The 24,420-nt window shown below is 44.4% G+C and overlaps 2 protein-coding genes across 2 annotated transcripts in view; both read left to right on the forward strand.

The window, feature by feature from the left end:
• LOC114840678 (vegetative cell wall protein gp1-like) lies at nucleotides 1–22,243 on the forward strand. Its single transcript, XM_034288745.1, has 4 exons — nucleotides 1–466; nucleotides 517–602; nucleotides 2,221–3,360; nucleotides 22,193–22,243. The coding sequence occupies exons 1-4, from the start codon at nucleotides 1–3 to the stop codon at nucleotides 22,241–22,243; spliced, it is 1,743 nt and encodes a 580-aa protein (XP_034144636.1).
• pnp4b (purine nucleoside phosphorylase 4b) overlaps nucleotides 22,242–24,420 on the forward strand; it is an 11,022-nt gene continuing 8,843 nt past the window's right edge. Inside the window, exon 1 of the mRNA XM_010885134.4 lies at nucleotides 22,242–22,390. Coding sequence (XP_010883436.2) covers nucleotides 22,257–22,390 — 134 coding nt within the window. The 5' untranslated portion in view covers nucleotides 22,242–22,256. The remainder of the gene's footprint in view (nucleotides 22,391–24,420) is intronic.

Here is a 24,420-nt window from a genome sequence, read left to right on the forward strand (position 1 = left end):
ATGAACCACCAAAAAAGGAACCGCAGACGCACGAGGAAGACCCGCCATGGCCACAGGGACAACTCCCTGTGGTTGTGGGAGAAGCCAGAGACGCCGGAGGAGGAAGCTCGGCGTCTCTGCGCTTATTCCGGCTACACCCCTCCGGTACACCCGTTGAGAGGGGAGTATGCCTGGAGAGGCGATTGGGGGGCTGACTCCCTCTCCCCGGACGACGAGGATGTGGTGTATGGGAGAGTGGAGGAAGACCCCCCGGAGGCGCAAACCCGGAGGTCGCCCCAAGACTTTTTTGGGGGGGTGCTATGGGGCGTGGACCAGTGGGGTGATGTCAAGCCCCTCAGCCGGCAGGAGGAGGGGGTCGTCAAGGAGCTCCTACAGGAGATGCAGAGGACGGAGAGGACGGGCTGTAGGAGGGGAGGCCAGAGGAGGAAGCAGCAGCCCGTGCCTCCTACCAGCCACGGGTTGGATGGTACGAGTGGTCCCTTGTCCAGTCGGCGTGCCCCACTCCCTACTCCGCAGCCTGCTCCTACCCCGCGGCCTACCCCGCGGCCTACCCCGCGGCCTACCCCGCGGCGCCCTGCTTCCCCCGCTGCCCGGGAGCCGCAGCAAGCGCCGCAAGCGCCCCCCGCTGCCCGGGAGCCGCAGCCAGCGCCGCCAGCGCCTCCCGCTGCCTGGGAGCCGCAGCCAGCGCCGCCAGCACCCCCTGCTGCTTGGGAGCCGCAGCCAGCGCCCCCCGCTGCTTGGGAGCCGCAGCCAGCGTCCCCCGCTGCCTGGGAGCCGCAGCCAGCGTCCCCCGCTGCCTGGGAGCCGCAGCCAGCGTCCCCCGCTGCCTGGGAGCCGCAGCTAGCGCTCCCCGCTGCCTGGGAGCCGCAGCCAGCGCCCCCCGCTGCTTGGGAGCCGCAGCCAGCGCCCCCCGCTGCTTGGGAGCCGCAGCCAGCGTCCCCCGCTGCCTGGGAGCCGCAGCCAGCGCCGCCAGCGCCCCCTGCTGCCTGGGAGCCGCAGCCAGCGCCCCCCGCTGCCTGGGAGCCGCCGCCAGCGCCCCCCGCTGCCTGGGAGCCGCAGCCAGCGCCGCCAGCGCCCCCCGCTGCTTGGGAGCCGCAGCCAGCGCCCCCCGCTGCTTGGGAGCCGCAGCCAGCGTCCCCCGCTGCTTGGGAGCCGCAGCCAGCGCCCCCCGCTGCTTGGGAGCCGCAGCCAGCGTTCCCCGCTGCCTGGGAGCCGCAGCCAGCGCCGCCAGCGCCCCCCGCTGCCCAGTGGCCGCAGCCGCCAGCTCCTCCCGCTGCCCAGTGGCCGCAGCCGCCAGCTCCTCCCGCTGCCCAGTGGCCTCAGCCGCCAGCTCCTCCCGCTGCCCAGTGGCCGCAGCCGCCAGCTCCTCCCGCTGCCCAGTGGCCGCAGCCGCCAGCTCCTCCCGCTGCCCAGTGGCCTCAGCCGCCAGCTCCTCCCGCTGCCCAGTGGCCTCAGCCGCCAGCTCCACCCGCTGCCCAGTGGCCTCAGCCACCAGCTCCACCCGCTGCCCAGTGGCCTCAGCCGCCAGCTCCACCCGCTGCCCAGTGGCCTCAGCCGCCAGCTCCTCCCGCTGCCCAGTGGCCTCAGCCGCCAGATCCTCCCGCTGCCCAGTGGCCTCAGCCGCCAGCTCCACCCGCTGCCCAGTGGCCTCAGCCGCCAGCTCCTCCCGCTGCCCTGTTTTCGCCGCCGCCAGGACCCGCCGTGGACTGGCCGCCGCCCGGGCCCGCGGATGACTGGCCGCCGCCGCCCGGGCCCGCGGATGACTGGCCGCCGCCGCCCGGGCCCGCGGATGACTGGCCGCCGCCGCCCGGGCCCGCGGATGACTGGCCGCCGCCGCCCGAGCCAGCGGATGACTGGCCGCCGCCGCCCGGGGCCGTGGATGACTGGTTGCCGCCGCCCGAGCCAGCGGTTGACTGGCCGCCCGAGGCTGCGGATGACTGGCCGCCGCCGCCCGAGCCCGCGGTTGACTGGCCGCCTTGTCCCGCAGCGCCTTCACCTGCCCAGGAGCCCCCGCATCGTCCCACGGCGCCCTCGCCTGTCCCGGCCTCAGCGGCGCCCTCGCCTGTCCCGGCCTCAGCGGCGCCCTCGCCTGTCCCGGCCTCAGCGGCGCCCTCGCCTGTCCCGGCTCTCCCTGTCCCTCCGCCGGCTCTCCCTGACCCTCCGCCGGCTTCCCCGTCTCCGGCTCCTTCGCCGGCTCTCCCACAGGGTTCTGACCCTCCGCCGGCTCCCCCGGCTCCTGCTCCTCCACCGGCTCCTATTCCCCCGCCGGCTACCCCGTCTCCTGCTCCTCCGCCGGCTCCTGCTCCCCCGCCGGCCGTCAACCCTCCGCCGGCTCCCCCGGCTCCTGCTCCTCCGCCGGCTGCCAACCTGCCGCCGGCTCCTATTCCTCCGCCGGCTCCCCCGTCTCCTGCTCCTCTGCCGGCTGCCGACCTGCCGCCGGCTCCTATTCCTCCGCCGGCTCCCCCGTCTCCTATTCCTCCGCCGGCTCCTGTTCCTCCACCGGCTCCCCTGTCTCCTATTCCTCCGCCGGCTCCCCCGGCTCCTACTCCTCCGCCGGCTCTCCCGCCGGCTCCGGACCCTCCGCCGGCTCCCCCGGCTCCTGCTCCTCCACCGGCTCCTATTCCCCCGCCGGCTCCCCCGTCTCCTATTCCTCTGCCTGCTCCTATTCCTCCGCCAGCTCCCCCGGCTCCTACTCCTCCGCCGGCTCTTCCGCCGGCTCCGGACCCTCCGCCGGCTCTTCCGCCGGCTCCGGACCCACCGCCGGCCCTTCCGCCGGCTCCGGACCCTCCGCCGGCTCCCCCAGCTCTTGCTCCTCCACCGGCTCCTGCTCCTCCGCCGGCACCTACTCCTCCGCCGGCTCTTCCGCCGGCTCCTGACCCTCCACCGGTTTCCCCGTCTCCTACTCCTCCGCCGGCTCTTCCGCAGGCTCCTGACCCTCCGCCGGCTCCCCCGTCTCCTATTCCTCCGCCGGCTCCCCCGACTCCTACTCCTCCGCCGGCTCTTCCGCCGGCTCCGGACCCTCCGCCGGCTTCCCCGGCTCCGGACCCTCCGCCGGCTTCCCCGGCTCCTGCTCCTCCGCCGGCTCCTATTCCCCCGCCGGCTCCCCCGTCTCCTGCTCCTCCGCCGGCTCCTACTCCTCCGCCGGCTCTTCCGCCGGCTCCTGACCCTCCGCCGGTTTCCCCATCTCCTGCTCCTCCGCCGGCTCTTCCGCCGGCTCCGGACCCTCCGCCGCCTCCCCCGGCTCCTGCTCCTCCGCCGGCTCCTATTCCCCCGCCGGCTCCCCCGTCTCCTGCTCCTCCGCCGGCTCTTCCGCCGGCTCCTGACCCTCCGCCGGTTTCCCCGTCTCCTATTCCTCCACCGGCTCCCCCGGCTCCCCCGGCTCCCCCGGCTCCTGCTCCTCCGCCGGCTGTCGACCCTCCGCCGGCTCCCCCGGCTCCTGCTCCTCCGCCGGCTCACGACCCTCTGCCGGCTCCCCCGGCTCCTGCTCCTCCGCCGCCGGCTCTCCTGCCGGCTCCTGTCCCTCCGCCGGCTCTCCCGTCTCCTGACCCTCTGCCTCCCTGGCCTGTCCCTGCAGCTCCGCCTCCCCGGCCTGTGCCGGCGGCTCCGGGCGCTGAGCCTCCGCCGGTCCGGGTGTGGTCGTCCCGGTCTTGCGGTCGGGAGCCCGCACCTTTGGGGGGGGGTACTGTCACGTCCTGGCTGTGCCCCTAGCCATCTCTGCGCTGGGCTCGGGGCATAGCCAGGACAGAACAGGAGGTGGCCTTTAGCCACCTCTACTCCTTTTTTTGGTTTCCCCAATTGGAGGCAGGTGTTAGTCATTGCCTCCAATTGGGGACCCTATTTAAGTTTAGTTTGTAGGCCCCAAGGCGTGGTTCATTTTGGTTTTGTTTGTCCTGTGTAAGGAATACCCACGTCACTGGTTGCTGCCTCTTTGTTTTGTTGGAGTCCTTCTTTCTTTTGTTTGATTAAAACATGGATTACCCTTGTGACCTTCAGTCTGCGCCTCTGTCCTTTCCACCCCACGACCGTGACAAATATATTGCTCTTAATAAGAGTAGATATCTTTTCAAAGGATAAATAGAGACTATCAAAAATAAAGAAGTGATTGAGTGAACGCATTGGGCTGTTTCCCTTTCAACTGGTCACTTTGGTATGACAAGTTATTCAATCCTTTCAAGGCCAATGAGGGTTCAAGCCGGACTGGAAGCCCTGTCTTCCAAATATTTGTATCTATACCAGATTATCCCAGAACATTCTAAAGTTGTTATCAATTAACTTCAGAAGATTATGCGATTAATTGTTTTAATCATTTGACAGCAGCAGTTATAACATTGAACTACATATTTCATTGTTTTGATTCTTGAGTAAGTACAGTGGATATAAAAAGTCTACACACCCCTGTTAAAATGCCAGGTTTTTGTGATGTAAAAGAATGAGACAAAGATAAATCATGTCAGACCATTTTTCCACTTTTAATGTGACCTATAATGTGAACAATTCAATTGAAAAACAAACTGAAATCTTCGAGGGGGGAACATTTAAAATAAAAACCTTACAATAACCTGGTTGCATAAGTGTGCACACCCTCTTATAACTGTGGATGTGGCTGTGTTCAGAATTAACCAATCACATTTAAACTCATGTTAAATAGAAGTCATTACACACCCGCCAAGTGACTCTGATTAATCACAAATAGAGTTCAGCTTTTCTAGTAGGATTTTCCTGACATTTTCTTAGTTGGATCTCAGAGCAAAAGCCATGGTCCGCAGAGAGCTTCCAAAGCATCAGAGGGATCTCATTGTTGAAAGATATCAGTCAGGAGTAGGGTACCAAAGAATTTTCAAAGCATTCAATATACCATGGAACACAGTGAAGACAGGTATCATCAAGTGGAGAAAATATGGCACAACAGAGACATTACCAAGAACTGGACGTCCCTCCAAAATTGATAAAAGGACAAGAAGAAAACTGGTCAGGGAGGCTTCCAAGAGGCCTACAGCAACATTAAAGGAACTGCAGGAATTTCTGGCAAGTACTGGCTGTGTGCTACATGTGACAACAATCTTCCGTATTCTTCATATGAATAGGCTATGGGGTAGGGTGGCAAGACGGAAGCCTTTTCTTACACAGAAAAACATCCAAGCCTGGGTGAAGTTTGCAAAAACAAACATTAAGTCCCTCAAAAAGCATGTGGGAAAATGTGTTATGGTCTAATGAAACCAAGGTTGAACTTTTTGGCCATAATTCTAAAAGGTATGTTTGGCGCAAAGACAACACTGCACATCACCCAAAGAACACCATACCCACAGTGAAGCATGGTGGTGGCAGCATCATGCTTTGGGGCTGTTTTTCTTCAGCTGGAACTGGGGCCTTAGTCAGGGTGGAGGGAATTATGAACAGTTCCAAATACCAGGCAATTTTGGCACAAAACCTTCAAGCATCCGTTAGATTGATGAAGAAGAAGTTCACCTTTCAGCACGACAACGACCCAAAGCATACATCCAAATCCACAAAAGCTTGGCTTCACCAGAAGAAGATTAACATTTTTTAATGGCCCAGCCAGAGCCCAGACCTGAATCCAATTGAACATCTGTGGGCTGATCTGAAGAGGGCTGTGCACAGGAGATATCCTCGCAATCTGACAGATTTGGAGCGCTTTTGCAAAGAAGAGATGTGCCATGCTAATAGACTCCTACCCAAAAAGATTGAGTGCTGTAATAAAATAAAAAGGTGCTTCAACAAAGTATTAGTTTAGGGGCTGAGCACACTTATGCAATCAGGTTATTGTGAGTTTTTTATTTTTTATTTTTCCCCATCAAAGATTTCAATTTGTTTTTCAATTGAATTGTTCATGTTATAGGTCACATTAAAGGTGGAAAAAGTCTCATTCTTTTACATCACAAGAACCTAGCATTTTAACAGGGATGTGTAGACTTTTTATGTCCACTGTAAATGAAAGTAAAATAAATACATATATTTCTCCAAAATATGTTTCCCACAAATATTGGCAGCCCTTCAAATTGTTAAGTAAAATGTAACTGAAATAGACTCCCATTTACATTTTACGTTTTGATCACACTTTATTTTGAGAATCACAATATCTTTCTGTAGATGTTCTATAGATAGTAATAAAATCAAGAAACTATCAGTTGATAAACAACTGCTTCCTAAGGTTAGGGTTAGGTTTACAATAAGGTTTAGGGTAAGGGTTAAGGTTAGGGATAGAATAAAGGATAGGGTTAGGTTATAGGTAAGGGTTAGTAGATAGTTAGTTCAAATGTTACAGACTGACAGTAATCTGTAGAGCATCTACAGGCAAACCTTTGGGACTCTCAAAATAAAGTGTTTCCTACATAGTGAAATTCATTTGAGTGATTAGGAACACTTAAGTGGTAAGCATTGACTTCCAGTTTCACTGGGGTATAAATATGAGCGGACAAAAAGGCCAAATTCCCATAGTCTTCCATCACGATGGGAAAGACCCAATTATATTTGAATGATATGTGCCAAAATGTTGATAAGCTGCACAAATTAGGAAAAGGCTATAATATATAGTGAAATGGTTGAAAATGCCCATTTCCACTATCAAGGCAATAATTAAGAAGTTTATAGGAACTTGGTCTTTATTGACCCCACGCACAGTGAGGAGGATGGTTCAAGTGGCCAAAGAATCTCCAAGGAGCACCTCTGAAGAACTGCAGATAGTTACTTGGTTCTTCAAGTCAGAAAGTCTTCAACAGTCCAATCAGACACCACACTACATAACCACAAGTTGTTTGGCAGGGTTGCGATAAAAAGCCTTTGCTGTTCATTAAACAAAAAAACACAAGCCTAATTTGTCCAAGTTATTGGAATTTTCAATGGGACTAGGTTTTACGGTCAGGTGAGACCAAAACAGAGCTTTTTGGAAACAAACACTGGAGGTGGGGTTCCTCATCCCTACTGTGAAATATGGTGGTGAATCTTTGTTGTTCCTGGGCTGTTTTCCTAAAATGGTTCACCTCAGAATCAAGATTGTGCCATGGCCATCCCAGTCCTCTGACCTAAACCCCATAGAAAAATTGTGGGAAGAACTGAAGAGGAGAGTCCACAAGTGTGGACCTTGGAATCTGATGGATCTGGAGATATTCTGTATGGAGGAAGGGTCTCAGGGGGGGATTGTACAAATTATTAAATGAAGGGGTACTAATTATTGTGACACTCGTACTATATGGCCAAAAGTATGTGGGCTTTCCCACTAATTATTGAGTTCAGGTGTTTCAGCCACACCCATTGCTCACAGTGGCATGAAATACAGCTCATAGCCTTGAAATCTCCATAGACAAACATTGGTTTGTTGTATTGAAGAGCTCAGTGACTTTAACAAGAATATAGCATAACAATGAAAATAGACAACAATAATATTGGCTGCGATATAGCTGATGAGTGATTTCATATTTATTTTTAAATAACATGCTAATAGGTCTATGTTAAGAATAAATATACTGCTTATATATTTTGGTTAATATTAGGGAGGACATTGCAGCCTGCATTAGCTGCTCACGTACAACATGGCAGATTTAACACAAGGCAGATTTAATAGTTGTCTTTTTCAAGTGTGTAGAAACATATTATATAAAGTATTTTGGTAGAGTGCGAGGGTTGGGGTACCACTTTTGCCTAATTTTTAGCCAGGAAAACCCCTGTGTGTGTGTGTGTATATATATATATATATAAAAATGTTTTAATGAGAGTGACATTACGAGCCATGTCCCAACAACTCCCATGAGCACAACCTACATACAGTGTTTGATTCTGGTCCATTTGCATTAGGCCTATTGCCTTGCATGCCAGTGACCAACAGTGTGAACTAGACAGGCTACAATGTAGCACTGATAAACCAATAAAACACAATTTCCAAAAGAGTGGCTAGTAACTTTGGAGAACCACTAGCCACAATGGCTGGTGAGCCAAGCGCTGGATGCATCAATTTATCTAGAAAGGTTGACATGCTACACACAGCACACACACTCATACACACAGAAAGACAGACACATTGCTTTTGTCTTTGCATGCAATGCAAGACTGTATGTGGCCGAGACTGTGAAACATTGGCACCACCAGCCTGCACCTGATGCTGTCTAAGCTTGCTATGAGGGGACTGTACTGAAGGAGCTTTCCTGTTAAAGCCTGCTCCATTTAGCAATCAAACAATTACTCTACTTTAAAAAGAGCACCTACTTCTGACCTTCCAAAAACCAGGCACTACTGACAACCAAATTGTGTGTGTGTTCCTGGTGAGACCACCTGTCTTACCTCAGTAACTACCAGGTTATAAGTGGACATGTCTAGTTATGTCACCTAACATGGCCAGAATATAGCACAGTGGTTAGAGAAACTATAATCTTGCCATAATCATTTTTCATATATTTTATTCATTTATACAAGCTATTTTGAATGGAACGTGAAAATGCTCTTTAGCCAGCTCTACTTTAGGAAAAAGACAAATGCATTCAACGTTATTATGGTCAAAATCCTATAAAAAAGCTTGTTAATTTGAATTTCTGTCACCTTCTTTTAATTAGAATACAAGGTATGGCACTCTGAATTCTATCGTTTGTGATACATGCTATGTGACAATTATCACTAACATTTACTGAAAAAAACACCACTAGCCATATATTTATCAGGGACATTTAAACAGCATTTTAAAATCTGAATGAGTTGCAGGGGTTTGGTTGCACATGATGCAAATGTTGTAGGGCATGAACTTGCAGAAGCGAGTCAGTGCCTTGATATTAGCAGAGACCGACAATGTGTCGTCTAGGGTCACGCCAAGGTTCTTGGTCCTCTGGGAGAAGGACACTATGCAGTTATCAACCATGATGGACATGTCCTGGAGCGGACAGGCCTTCCGCCTTCCCTTGAAAGAAGAGCAGCTCAGTCTTGACAAGGTTAAGCTTGAGGTGTTGGGTGGATATCCAAGTGGAGATGTCGGCCAGGCACGAAGAAATCTGTTTTGTCACTTGGGTGTCAGAAGGGGGGAAGGAGAAAAAAAGCTGAATGTCAGGGACAAGAAAGACCATATGAGGATATGACAGAGCCAAGAGACTTGGTGAATAGAGAGAAGCGAAGAGGGCCAAGAACTAAACCTTGGGGAACACCAGTAGTAACAGGCTATGTGGCAGACACTGATTCTATCCACGTCAACTGATTGAAGCCTTCCAACTGAGATGCCCAAATCAGAGAAGGTGGAAAGTAGGATGTGATGGTTCACAATGGGCAGCAGATAGATCAAGCAGGTCGAGAACAGAGGACAAAGTGTTAGCTTGAGCATTACAACAAGCTTCTGTTTCCAAAGGAGAGCAGTCTCATATTTGGAATCCTGACTATTAGGGTTGAGGAGGTTGTTCTTAGATAGGTAAGAACAGAGTTGGGACAGTGGGCTCAAGTGTCTTGGAAAGTGTCCTGTCGTTTTTGATTACAGAGGGGTCAAGAGTTGGTTTCTTTAAAAGGGAAGCTATCTGGCCAACTTAAAGTCCTTTGGGGCACAGCCAGTGCACAAAGAAAGAGTTGATGAGGGAGGTGATGAATGAGAGATCTCCTGAGATCTCCTGAGAGGGCATGAAGTTGAGCTGCCAGCCATCAGCAGCTGCTGGTTATCATCATATAATTAAATTTGCCTCCAATTGTTTTATCTCCTTTAGATCTAATAGGAAAGGTAAAAATATATTTTTTAAACAATTAGATTATCAATAAAACCTATGCCCAAGCTAGGCCTAAAGAAGGTATGACAATTAGAGTCAATTGAAAACATATTTCCTGGGTTAGCTCCAATCGGAGTGTCATTATCAGTGACTCTCAACGTAACCAATGGCAAAATGTTACAGGTTGATCGAAATTGGTTATTTTATGTTGTACCAACAGCGTGGAGAAGGAAAAAATAGGAGGCTAGTTGTTTATTTAAAATAGCTAGCTGTTTGATCAGAATAGTAACTTCCTCTATTTACCCCTTAGTAAGTAAACAATTATCACATTGGCAATCCCAGTGTTTCCCACCTTTATTCCCAAACTGGGCAAAGTACACACAGCTCCTACAGCATACATAACATTCACGTCCAACGTCCAAAGAGTCCATCATTACAAGGCGATTAAAAATAGGGTAAAAATGCAGACTCTGGGACATAATCTCACAGTCATGGCCTCAAGCCCAGCCGCGTTGTGGAATCGTCTTGCCTTGTTCGTTTGAATCAGAACATTAAACAATGTTAAGGCAATCAATAAAACTCAGTAGAACTACATTAAAACTCAAGAAAAACAAAGCCAATACAAATGAAACGTGAAAATTAAATCAAAAAGTTTCTCTGTCTGAGTGCCAGTATGTCTTTCTGTTTGTCTCTTTGAATAGAATGATCACTGAACTAATCTAATCATAGAGGGATTACAACAAAAATATGAGACATGGTGATAGCTAATATAATAACCATTGTGTTAATAAACACAAGAAAACATTTCAGACTCTACTGTAAATTAGACAGTACAAAATAAACTCCTGCATAATGTTATTTGTACACCCTTTACAATAGGACTAGCTAATATATTTGTTACTTTAGCCCTCTCCTCATTGCAGTAACCCCCCTCAGAAGTGACTGAGTGCAGAGTTAAGGCTAATTAGGTGAAGCAGATTGATCCTCAGCAGAACAGTGAACTCCTCTAAAACCATCATTACTGACTTGACCTATGCCATTAGGTAGAGAGCAAATGTTAATGACATGTTAAAAAGTGGGAGACCCAATGTGGAAGCCATACTTCAAGTAAAAGGCCATACTTGTCACCAATATCGGGTATTAATGACATAAGTAAACAGCTCATTGCTCCAGTGTCACAGTAATATAATAAAATGTAGAGGGAAAATGTAGAAGTCCAGGTAAACATTTGATCAAACATTTGATCAATCTTGGGGGACAAGAAATGAAGTCTCTACTACACACACACTGGGCTATTCAAAACAGGAGACAAATGACACCTGGTCAATAATTATTATTACTATGAATTTATATTATTATTATTCAACTCTCAAAGAATTGACGAGATCCGTCCAGAAAGCTTTGGGTGTGGAGGGGATGTCTTAGATGACTGGTGGTTCCCCTGTTCAAAAAGGGGGACCAGAGGGTGTGTACCAATTACAGGGTTATCACACTTCTCAGCCTCCCTGGGAAAGTCTACTCAAAGGTACTGGAAAAGAGGGTTCGGCAGATAGTCGAACCTCAGATTGAAGAGGAACAATGCGGATTCCGTCCGGGTCGCGGAACAACCGACCAGCTCTTTACTCTTGTAAGGATCCTGGAGGAGGCCTGGGAATATGCCCATCCAGTCTACATGTGTTTTATGGATCTGGAGAAGGCATAGGACCAGGTCCCCCGGGAGATACTGTGGGAGGTGCTGCGGGAGTATGGGTTGGGATGAGGAGCCGAGTGCGGAGCGGTTGGGATGAGGATTAGCACCTCTAAATCTGAGGCCATGGTTCTCAGCATGAAACCGATGGAGTGCCTCCTCCAGGTAGGGAATGAGGCGTTACCCCAAGTAAAGGAGTTCAAGTATCTCAGGGTCTTGTTTGCGAGTGAGGGGACAATGGAGCGGGAGATTGGCCGGAGAATCGGCGCAGCAGGGCGGTATTGCATTCGCTTTACCGCACCGTTGTGATGAAAAGAGAGCTGAGCCGGAAGGCAAAGCTCTCAATATACCGGTCAATTTTCGTTCCTACCCTCACCTATGGTCATGAAGGCTGGTCATGACCGAAAGAACAAGATCGCGAGTACAAACGGCTGAAATGGGTTTTCTCAGAAGGGTGGCTGGCTTCTCCCTTAGGGATAGGGTGAGAAGCTCAGCCATCCGTGAGGAACTCGGAGTAGAGCCGCTGCTCCTTTGCATCGAAAGGAGCCAATTGAGGTGGTTCGGGCATCTGGTAAGGATGCCCCCAGGACGTCTCCCTAGGGAGGTGTTCCAGGCACGTCTAGCTGGGAGGAGACCTCGGGGTAGGCCCAGGACTAGGTGGAGAGATTATATTTCGACACTGGCCTTGGAACGCCTCGGGATCCCCCAGTCAGAGCTGGCAAATGTGGCTCGGGAAAGGAAAGTTTGGGGTCCCCTGCTGGAGCTGCTGTCCCCGAGACCTGATACCGGATAAGTGGATGAAGATGAGATGAACTCTCAAAGAAAACCAAAACTCATGGTTCAGTCAATTCAATTATCATCTTATTAGATTATTAGAACACACTAACAACCAAAGAGTATGTCCTCACAACCAGTTCACTAGTCCAAGTAGCTGACACGTCACAAAAAAAGCCAACAAATAGCTCTCTTTCTTTCTACCATTAAATCAGTGAACAAAAGGCTGGAAACAATAAAACAGTGTAAGATCCAAAAAAGGTTCACGTTATTTGTCCAACTTTTAATAAAGCTTTTTACTGTCTATACCAGGTCACATTAAGTTCACATATTTGAAAGAATGTAATAAAAAATAGGAAAAACCAACCCAGACACAATACTATCACAATTCAAAGTTATTTCAAGTGATTTAGCAGAAGAAAAAAATCCCTATCCCACTTTACAAATGCTTGAATTTGTTTACCATATTGCTTTAATATTCGATCAGTGATGCAACAGTGATTTATTTTTAAATTCCAGATCCAAAATATCTCATTCAATGTCAACATTAGAATTAGGACTTTATAAGGGTAGTGTGTAAGGGTACTGTGTAAGGCTCGTGTGTAAGGGTACTGTATAAGGGTAGCGTGTAAGGGTACTGTATAAGGGTAGTGTGTAAGGGTACTGTATAAGGGTAGTGTGTAAGGGTACTGTATAAGGGTACCGTGTAAGGGTACTGTATAAGGGTAGTGTGTAAGGCTACTGTGTAAGGGTACTGTATAAGGGTAGTGTGTAAGGGTACTGTGTAAGGGTAGCGTGTAAGGGTAATGTATAAGGGTAGTGTGTAAGGCTACTGTGTAAGGGTACTGTATAAGGGTTGTGTGTAAGGGTACTGTGTAAGGGTAGTGTATAAGGGTAGTGTGTAAGGGTACTGTGTAAGGGTAGTGATGTGGTTTCTTGTCATCAAATTATATTTGCATTTCCTCAGAAACAGTTTAATGATCCTTGAATTGACTTCTGTACTGGTGAACCATTTGACTCTTTCTACCAACCAAAGGCACCTACATTATGTCTCAGAGGATTGGCCAACAACTACAGCAGCTACATCATGTCTCAGAGGATTGGCCACCAACTAAAGGCAGCTACATTATGTCTCAGAGGAATGGCCACAATCTAAAGCAGCTACATTATGTCAGAGGAATGACCTCCTTACTATAAGAAGTGAAAGGCATAAAATTAAAGACTCAAGATTATAATCATTACAATGTATTGTACTCTGTATGGATCAGCTAGAAATCAAAGCTTGAGATGCATGTGTTAGAAATGACACGGTTTTGAACAAGTAATAAATGCCAGTAGTGCCAGTAGTATAACAGTTATAATGAATGTGACAATAGATAATATGCAAGCTAAACCTAAAGAATGCGTGTTGATTTAGCTGATAATGACATAATGGTAGTCTGTAGTCGTTAGGTCTTCAATGTCCCTTCAGGGCATGCTTTACACCATCTGAAAAACCAGCTTATTGTGTGGCTGAAGGCAATTAACCAGAGACACGTTTTCACGTGAGAGACCTACATGCTTTGATGTGTGTGGTGAGACACTGACAAGGGCTTGAAGAGATATGTTCTGTACACACAAAGAGGGAACTTGGAGAAATCATAAAAGAAACAACATTTGAAAGGGAAATGGGTAAAGCAACAGGTCACACACACCGTGATAACTGCATCAACAAACCAAAGGCGGCAGTAAAACACTTTGTTGACAATTTTGGTCAACACATGTATCAATTGTGGTCAGAATCTTTGGTCTTCTATTGATCTTGCGAAAAAGAAGACAAAAAGTAGAGTCCAGCATTGCTAATTACAGTACACACTCTGTGTTCCAGCAAAAAACAACATGAGTTAATGGCTTAGGTCAACATGAACAAATGACCATGCACACTGTTAGTTAACGCATTTGTAAATCATGAATAAAGTAAGGGTAATCATTATTAACCGTTTGTGACTAGCCATCATTTGTTCATGTTAACTACTGTATTTTTTAATACTAATTAATGTACCCTTATCGGAAGGTTTTAGCGAAAATTATACTTGGCCTTCCATATTAATAGACCTGCATGAAAAGCAAAAGAATACAGTTTAAAATGTAATATTTTTTGGTTCAATGATTGCAGGATATAATATTAAATGTACATTTATAGAGGTTAATATGAAAATCAATGGTCAAAGGTCTCAGGTCTTGTAAGCTCTACACTCATCATAGTTTCATTTGAACTTGGTGAAAACTAAATACATTGAATTTATAGTTTCTATTCACATGTATTTTTTAAGTTGTAGCTTACATCATGGACAACAGGCAAAAATACAGACATCTACTTAAAGTTGGTAAATTCTGATTCTGATTAAAGGGTACATGATGCAATGGACTGAGAAGAGACTGTGCTAGGTAAGAAATCAGACATACATCATGAATCAAAAAGAAAACAAACCAGGAACATTCTATTTTGTATTTTGTTATTCTGATTTGTGTGTATATAAATAATATCTGCACAACTTAGTGTCAACAATTTACTGTGGATTTCATATTTATCTTTTTTGTTCTCATGTGAGTGTGGTCCAGTAGAGATCTTCAGCTCAAGGATAAAAAAACATCTTGATACCACTGAGACAAAGAAACCAAATTACCTGTGACAGTCCGGTCCTAGACCTCTATTTGCGAAACAGCTCTGAATGTCTCTGGGGGAGCTGACTGCTCAATGATGGGACCAGTAGATTAAGCTCTATCAGCCCACCTTGTCAGACCCTGCACCGGGCTCATCTGATACTCAGACGATGGAGCATCAGAGATGACTGGGGTTTAGGGGGAAGGGGATGATTCTAAACAATGGAGCATCAGGGAGGACAGAAGTGTGTGGCGTTTTAGGTGAACATGTAGATCAATTGATAGGGGGTTAATAGTGGACCCAGAGAAACGCAAATCACAGTCATAACATAACCTTACTGATTATAGTCCACCAAAAGGTCCATCAAGGTACAAAAAGATTAAGCTTGATATGACTTTCGTGTTTTTGTAATAGCAGTATTCATTTTTAAACACTTGTTTCGTATCAGATTAAGGAATGTGAATTTATAATTGATTGGCAGGACTCATAATTAAGTTCTGGTCAGATTTATTATTAATATGGTTAATCAATCAGTGAAGTATTATTACTTTCAACACAGTATAATGTATCAGATTCCAGTTAATGTTTCACTATGTTCATAACAAGGTTCAGCGAAGCAAACTGTGAATCTACCCTGAATATTTAGTTATATAAGAGAAGTTTTATGACATTAAAAAAATAGCATTCCAAAAAGACTGAAATAATGTTGCTGAAACTAAATATAGATTTACATTGAAATAATTATTGGAATTATTAATTATTAACTAAAACATTATACATCTGTAACAATCACCACAGAACATTCCCCAAACATTGTCATTACATTAACAGTAAATCATAAAGGTGCGAATAAGATGAAATGTATATTAGTTTATTCCAGGGCATTGCAATCAAACTAACTTATTACGTTAACTGCACACACTTGAACCAGTTCTGTGAAATGATGTACACAAAACCATTGTCCTAAATTGTAGAAGGAAAAACATTTACCCCAACCCGTTAACACTATTGACCTGTTTTCACACAAATGTCTGTTTCATGTCTTTGAAAAACTGTACACAAGAAACCCTTTGTAAAGCACAATTTTTACAATGTTATCATGTAGGAAACAATCATTTCAATTCTAACACTCTCAGTAAAAAGTTATTGGGGTGTAAACACTAACAAGCACAATTAGTCAACAAGGAATCAATATGTTGGTGTTGACCACAGGTTAGCTTATCAGTGTTTTGGAACAATAGATGACAACTTTAGAGAGGGAGAGGTGTAAGAACAGTAAGAATAAGAGGATGTGAAAGAGCAGGAGGAACAATGGTCTCTAATGACATTCAAGACACTGTATTTTACCATGTTCTTGTACATGATATGACAATGATAGAAACTTGCCTGAGAGTCAAATCTTAGCTGTTTCACTATTGCATCAATTGTCAGGACTTAATGAAATAAGTTACTTACGGTTAACTTATCTGACTACTGTGCTGACCACTGTTTCCTCCTCCCTAAAACATCTGTTAGCTAACACAAATTATGTAATTTGCACTGCTTCACGGGAAAAGAGACATAAAAACCAAGTCTCCATTTGTTATATCAGTAACACAAAAGCTTATTGTTTGTGTAATTTCTTTGACTTTGAAACGGAAGTGGCAGTAAAACACAATTTTATTGATTTGCACTACATAAATATACTTTTTTTTAAGCAATGTTAGAAAATAAAAGGTCTACCTTTTTAAGTAATATTGCTATTTAATATCTCTAATATCTTTATAGACCAAGACAATATTTTACAGAACCGGTAATAGCCTATAAACAGAACAGCATTGGGAAATGAACAGGATCTACAGTATACAGGATTATCAATTCAACAACATAGGGAAATGAACAACGTCTACACAATAAACGCCATTAGCATGAGCAGCGCAACATTGTTAAGTATGAAGTAATGACCACAATGGATCCAACAGAGAATAATAAATAGGCTGGGGCTGCAGAACTTTTCTCTGACATTTTCCTCAAAAGTATCTCTGATGCTAAAAATCCAGAAGCTGCTGTGCATGTGCAGATCACGTTGTGTGAACGCATTACTCACCATGCTCTTCACGTAGGTGCTGCTCACTCTGCACTTTTCTTTCTGCTTATCTGCTTCAAAGTTAGACAGTGCTATTGTTTGGCATTGTCTGCTTTCTCTGCTTTAGCCAGTGCATGCAAGATGAAAAAAGAACATGAAATGTACACTGTCCGTCTGTGTTTTTCTACTGATTATGATCCCAAATCATTATTCTTTTGTATTTCTTAAAATTGATAAGACACACTCATTCAGAGAGACTCACAGTAGTGAGGTCACATACTTTCAGACTTTTTTTTTTGTATTCACCCCCTGTTACCAGTAATTAATGGCAGATTTTACAACATATTGAAGTGTGACACTCATTGGGGTCGGCGAAGGGAGAAGTGGTAGGATAAATAATCCTACATATGTCGGAAACTTTGTGATCTTTAGTCTGGAGAACAGCCAGATCCCCAGCCACTACGAAATAGAGGAAATGGCTGTCTATAAATGGAAACATAAACATCTCTGAACATGTAACAGAAAACTTTGTAATAACATAATAGAATAAAAATAGTGAGTACTGCTTACAGTAACACACACAAATCTCTGCTATGATAACAATCATGACCTCTCAATTTATCCTTGCGTAAAACAAACTGCTGTAAGTCACTAAACTGGAATACATGATGGGCCGGAGTCCAAAATGTATTGGGATGCACATGCATGTGTGGGCTAACTAGATATCTTATCCAATAAGAAGCTGCTTGAGCAGCTCTTATTTAGTGTGTTGGCAAGTGATCACCTGCCCATTGGCTGAGATGAGGGGATGTGCCCTAATAGAAACAGTGTCCTCCAGTAATATTGGCACCCTTGGTAAATATGAGCAAAATGGACAGTGAAAAAACGTCTTTTTTGTTTTTATCCTTTTGATCCTTCATTCAAAATAGTAACAAAAATCTAACTTTTAATTCAAGTTAAAACTTTTTTAAAGGAAAAAAAATATATATCATAATGGAAATACACTACCCCAAACTGTTACCACGATCTAAAATGTCTTTGTATCCTGTAGCATTAAGATGTCCCATCACTGGAACTAAGGGGCCTAGCCCAAACCCTGAAATGTTGTTACGCGCTACACACTTCAGCACTCGGCAGTCCCGCTTTGTGTATTTACGTGGTCTACCACTTGGTGGCTGGGCTGTTGTTGCTCCTAGTCGATTCCACTTCACAATTATAGCACGTACAGATCTAGTAGGGCACAAATTTAACGAAGAAACTTGTGTCAATGGTGGCATCCTATGACAGTGCCACGTTTAATATAGACTTGCATAAAAACGAAAAAGAGCTGTATATGTTACAGCCTTGTCACGTATTTTTTTTCTCCATCCTTGCCTTGACGCCATATCGTTAATCTCGCTCTCTCGACCTCAATCTGTACCTCCATTGCTGTCGCTGATCCAGTCTTCTTCATGTTCATATATTTACATTCTTAGTGACTTAAATATATTAATTGTATATTTTTTTCACTGTATATTGCATATATAGCCCAATGTTTTTGGTGACAGTACACACCCGAATCTGATTATCTTTTCACCATTCATCTTAATTTGTCTCGCGATCTTTCTTTAAATAAATCTGTAATTGTTGGCTATATTAGAAGTCACCTGAAAAGTTTTTAAAAATGTATGCTGCTTGGATGTAGCTTGAGGTTATTACGTTTTATTGAAATATTTTGACTGGCTTGGTGTAAAAGAAAACTAAGATCCACTTGTATTTCTGACATTACTCATCTCCGTGATGTCAGGACCAATGTGGTCCTGTATGCAAGGTTGCTAGATTTATTGACAATACGGCTATTCTCCCACACAAAATCATGTTTTACCATGCCAACACACAGAGGCGTTGCGAGATTTTGGTTCGAGTTTTGAACGCTCAAAAAACCCTGTGTATAGATTTAGAATGCCACCCGCCAGTGGCTAGTAAGAGTAAATGCGCTACCTGCCACAGTCGAATTCCACCCGCATTTGGCATGGGCGGTGCCAATGTCAAGCCCTGGATACAGCATACATACAGGTCCAATGTGATGTTTTCAGAGGCTTTGGTTTAAGCCTATTGCCAGTCTGCCTAAGCATATTACCATCACACTAAGTATACTAATGTCACACCTGTTATCTAACTTGTCATTGCCCATTAAGAGGATACAGTCCTATCTAAAAAGCTGTAATCATCCCAATTGAGTTGACCAGTAGTGGAAAAAAGATTATCATAAATAATCATCATTAGGAGCACAACATATTTGACTGGATTTACTCTTATTATTCCAAATTAGGGACAAAGTAATCTCTCGTAAACAGACTACGTAATATACAACCTTGTTTCCAAAAAAGTTGTCACACCACATAAAATACTAATAAAAACAGAATGCTATGATGTGCAAATAATTTGTCCCAGTATTAAATTGAGAATAGTGCAAAGACAACATATCAATGTTAAAACTGCGAAATCTTATTGTTTTGGGGAAAATACATGCCCATTTTGAGTCATCAGCACGTCCAAAAAAGTTGGAACAGGCATTTTTAGCACTGTGTTGCATCACCTCTTCTTTTAACAACACTGTAAGCGTTTGGGAACTGAGAAGACCAATTGCTGTAGTTTTGAAATGTTTTCCCATTCTTGCTTGATATAGGAGTGCAGCTGCTTTGTCGTATTTTTTGTTTTATAATGCGCCAAATGTTTTCAATAAGTGTCAGGTCTGGACTGTAGGCAGGCCAGTTTAGCACGCTGACTCTTTTATTATAGAGACATTCTGTTATAATATGTGCAGAATGTGGTTTGGTATTGTCTTGCTGAAATAAGCAGAACTTCACTGAAAAATACATTGTCTGGATGGCAGCATATGTTGCTCCAAAACCTGTATATATTGTTCAGCATTAATGGTGCCTTCACAGATGTGTGAGTCACCCATGCCATGTGCACTGATGCACCGCCATACCTTTACGGATGCTGGGTTTTGAGTTGTGTGCTGATAACAAGCCGGATGGTCTTTAGCACGGAGACACAGCGTCCATAATTACCAAAAATTATTTCACATTTTGATTTGTCAGACCACAGGACAGTTTTCCACTTTTCCTCAGTCCACCTTAAATGAGCTCGGGCCCAGAGAAGGCAGCAGTGTTTCTGTATCTTGTTTATATCTGTTTTCTTTTTTTGCATGGTGGTGTTTTAACTTGCATTTGTGAATGCTGCGACGTACTGTGTTCACAGACAGTGGTGTTCAGAAGTGTTCCTGTGCCCTTGCAGTGATGCAGTCCACTGCAGAATCCTGTCTGTTTTTAATGCAGTGCCGCCTGAGGGCCCGAAGATCACGACCATCCAATATTGGTTTTCAGCCTTGTCCCTTGCTCACAGAGATTTATTTTAATGATATTATGTACTATAGATGAGGAGATCCCCAAACTTGCAATTTTATGTTGAGCAATGTTATTCTTGATTTATTGCAGTATTTGGTGAACCCCTCCCCATCTTTACTTCTGAAAGACTCATCCTGTCTGGGATGCTTTTTTATACACAATCATGTTACTGACCTGTTGTTAATTAACCTAATTTAGTTGTGAGATGCTCTACCAGGTTATTATTTTGCAGTCGTTTGTTGCCCCTGTCCCAGCTTTTTTGAAACAAGCAACAATGAAATGTCTTAGTTTCAACACTTGTTGTGTTGCCTTTGTACTATTTTCTGTTGAACATAGAGTTTAAATTATTTTTCTTTACATTTTACACAGCGTCCCAACTTTTTCGGTTGTAAATGATATCGTAACATATGTCAAATGACTGGCTAACAAGCAACAGTAGTTCCAGTTCTTTATGTTAAGTCCATTATAGATAGGCATTTATGAATTGTAGAGTCATAATGCATGTTAGATGCATTTAGATGCTTTGTTCTGAGTTCCGGATATAAGGAAATAACAAAAGTGATTGTATGACCTCAGTTCAAATAAAGCATAGTTTGAATTTCCATGAAGATTAAAGGAAAGAAATGTACTACTGTCAGCTTAAAGAGTATTTAGAGAGAGTGTGCCCATTGGGACAAGGCAATCGTCCTTGAGAGTAGAGTTAGGTTATCATATGGCTTATCAAAAGTCATCTAGGACACACCAAACACAGCTTGCACACTCATACACACACAGCATCTGTTGGATTTTCATCAGGATAATCAGGTGTCTGGATCCCCCTCCACAGACCACATCTGGCAGAGTACTAAGACTGTCAGCCATAACCTAGTGGGTGCAGTAAATAAAGGTCTGCTGACTAGTAATCATGTCACTGTATTGCCTTCATGTCCTAGCAAGGCAAACTGACTAATTCATTGTAGCTAATGCACAGGGGTATACATTCGAACAGTCTGTACCATTGTCCTGATCAATATACTGTAGCTCCCCTGCAATACCTACACTTGCCGTTAGCTTAGCTTGCCATCAGCTTAGTTTGCCATTATCTTAGCTTGCCATCAGCTTAGCTTGCCATTATCTTAGCTTGCCGTTAGCTTAGCTTGCCATTATCTTAGCTTGCCATTATCTTAGCTTGCCATCAGCTTAGTTTGCCATTATCTTAGCTTGCCATTGTCTTAGCTTGCCATTAGTGTAGCTTTTTTGCTGTTGTAATATTTTAGTAGACACTACATACATGTTCTGCTGAAAAATCTAACAATATCATAATGTCCCACAGCTGAAAAACAATCAACCTCATAACGTCTTCGAAGTATCTATACTTTGGAATCTGGTAGTTCTACAGCGCAGTCTCTCATCCCGTATCAATAAAAGGGCAATGTATAAGGTAATATGTACCCTAATGTTACTCATTGACTATCTACCTTGAACTACCAGCATCAACACTATCTAGTCAAACAATGGATGTGTGCTCTGTACACAAATGTTTTTTTCTGCCCATGGGGAGTATGAATAGACAGAAGACTTGAGGACATGTTAGCAGAACTGTGGCTCTCAGACAACAGCTGACTGGTACAGAGGGGGTATAAGGTCACAGACACCAGATGGTTTCCAGACAAGTCTCCAGCAACCTGTGGACACTTGAACCAAAGTGGCTTTGCCTCATTTCACAAATAATGAAGTGCCCCATGCTTTGACAAACCACCCATTAGTGCTAAAACTGTTCCCAACAATGTTCCTTATTTGCTTTGTGTTTGTCAGTGTGTGTGTGTGTTATATCGTCATTTCTGAATGTATCTTGACTTTAAACAAAGGTGACTGCAAGGTACAAGAACATTTGAAAAACCTGTAATAATTAGCATGTTCTCTTATCAAGACATTTCCATGTGACCCTGCACGTTTTGACTTTTCCAGGAATCCCAGAGAGTAGACCTCACACTCGCCCACCTCAAAGTCAACCAATGAAAACAGTCCACCCATGGGATTGTGTGGCACTATCACCTTCTTGGTATCTGTTAACTGGGTGTATCGTCTGCAGCTTGATTACCTCTGCACTGACTGCACCTGCCTGACCTGTCTGGGGATCATGCACACCAAAGGAAGTACAGAATGGTAAATGTCATTTTCTTCAACACATTTCACTTGTCAGTCCATGCTTCCAGTTCAGTTGATTGGTTTACTAAGTATGAGCACAACTTTGCATTGAAGGTGTTTTCCTGTTAAAGCCTGTTCTATTTAGCAATCACAGAGAAGTCTACTTTAAAAATGAGCACCGCCTTCTGCACGGATAACACGGATTTGTTTCCCATACACACTTAAAAGAAAATGTAATTGCTACTTTTAATCATATATACTAGCATTTATAAATACTTAATAGGTAACTTATTAATGAACACATGAAAATCTAGAATGAACAATCAGGCACAGACATTCACAGACTACAAGTTAGTAAGATTAGTTAGACAAGTTAGTATTTTCTAGCCCATCCATACACTGTTTCATTGAGCTCCAGAAAAAATTAAGAGACCTTGAAAAGGAAGGTTTTGAGTGAGCAACAGAATGGTTAAAATTAAGAGACCACTGCAAATTGAACGCTTCTCTTCCTCACTCAAAACTTTCCTTTTCAACTGTTTTGGAAAGGAAAGAAAAATGTGCAGTGGTCTCTTAATTTTTTTCCAGAGCTGTATATAGTGGGGTCCTGTATGAAAAGAACTTACAAGTCAGGTCCCAAACTGGATTTTAAGTGGAAATACTAGTAACAGATTTTAAGAGAGGTTAAAAATCTGTGAAACCATAGAATTGATATGATTCCTCAGGTTAGGGACCACCTTTCAAAAGAGCAGTGAGATCTCATTTATTTTAGTTATTCCCTGTGTCCCATTTGATTTATGAGTTGGAGTTATTGCTGTTTAATATTAACAATGCTTTAAATCTTAGCTATTCAGAAGTGTTGCATTGTAAATATTAATAACGTCTGTATGATATATTATCTATACATAAACTATACATAAAAACTAACTATACATAAAATGTCATGTTCCCTAAAGTTTGAGTGAAATTGAATCGGCACATTGTCTGATTTTATGACATTGTCAAAGATTATCTGTCTTTCTATCATCATATAACATTTAGGGTGCCTCATAGTTGTCATGCTCAAAGTAAAATTAAACACCCTGGATATAGTAAATATGAGAATAACCTGGCTTATGTGACACTTGGTGCAACAGCTGTTGTGCCAATTACCACATGCAGCATTTAAACAGTTTATCTGGCAGCGATTACCTCCTATGGCTGGTGTTGTTATATCTCTATATCTATTTATCTACATCAGTCTATTTCTATCTGTCCCCCTACTGTATCAATCTATCATCTAGCTGTTTACTATCTATCTTTTCTGTAGATTCTATATCTATCATTTAAAGTTGCTGCAAAAACAATATTCATCAACATATAAGTTAAATTATGTTTGACATTTCCAAATTGCAGAATTGATATGTCTTACTAAGACTTCAATTAATTGTTGTAATTCAGAAAAAGTAAATGGCATAGACAACATTATTTGCAGCCAAGACCTAATTTTGTTTCACATCCTTTGGAAAATATAACTGCAGTTAAATGGTTCTTGTAAATATCTGTAGAATTATTTTACTTCTATACAGGACATTTTGCCCACTCTTCAGCTGTAAACCGTTCCAGTACTGCTTGTTTGACAGGTGCCTTCACCCAGCTGCTGATTTAAGCTCTCACCATTGGTTTTCTATGGGCAATGGTCTGGACAAATTGCTAGCCTCTTCAGAACAGTCTGTTTCCACTTTTGCCATTCCTGAGTGCTTTTGGGGGGTTTTATGGTTGTTGACCTGCTGAAAGAGCCAGACTCTTGAATAGAGAACCACTGTCTGGATACTAGGTTGAACATTGCACTTATGTTTCTTGGTAAAATGTGGCATATGGTGTGACCTGAATCTGCTGTTCACATCAGCTTGGAGATCTTTAGCAAACAGACATTTGACAACATCTGAGGTCAAGGATCTTCTTGTGACCACGTCCTGGGTTGTTGACAACAGCAACATCTTGATAATAAAGAGGACTGTGCTTACTGGAATTCCAAGGTCCCAGAAGATTGACTTATACAATTGGGAATG

This window comes from Esox lucius, chromosome 20, assembly GCF_011004845.1.
Source record: "Esox lucius isolate fEsoLuc1 chromosome 20, fEsoLuc1.pri, whole genome shotgun sequence".
Classification (NCBI taxonomy): domain Eukaryota; kingdom Metazoa; phylum Chordata; class Actinopteri; order Esociformes; family Esocidae; genus Esox; species Esox lucius.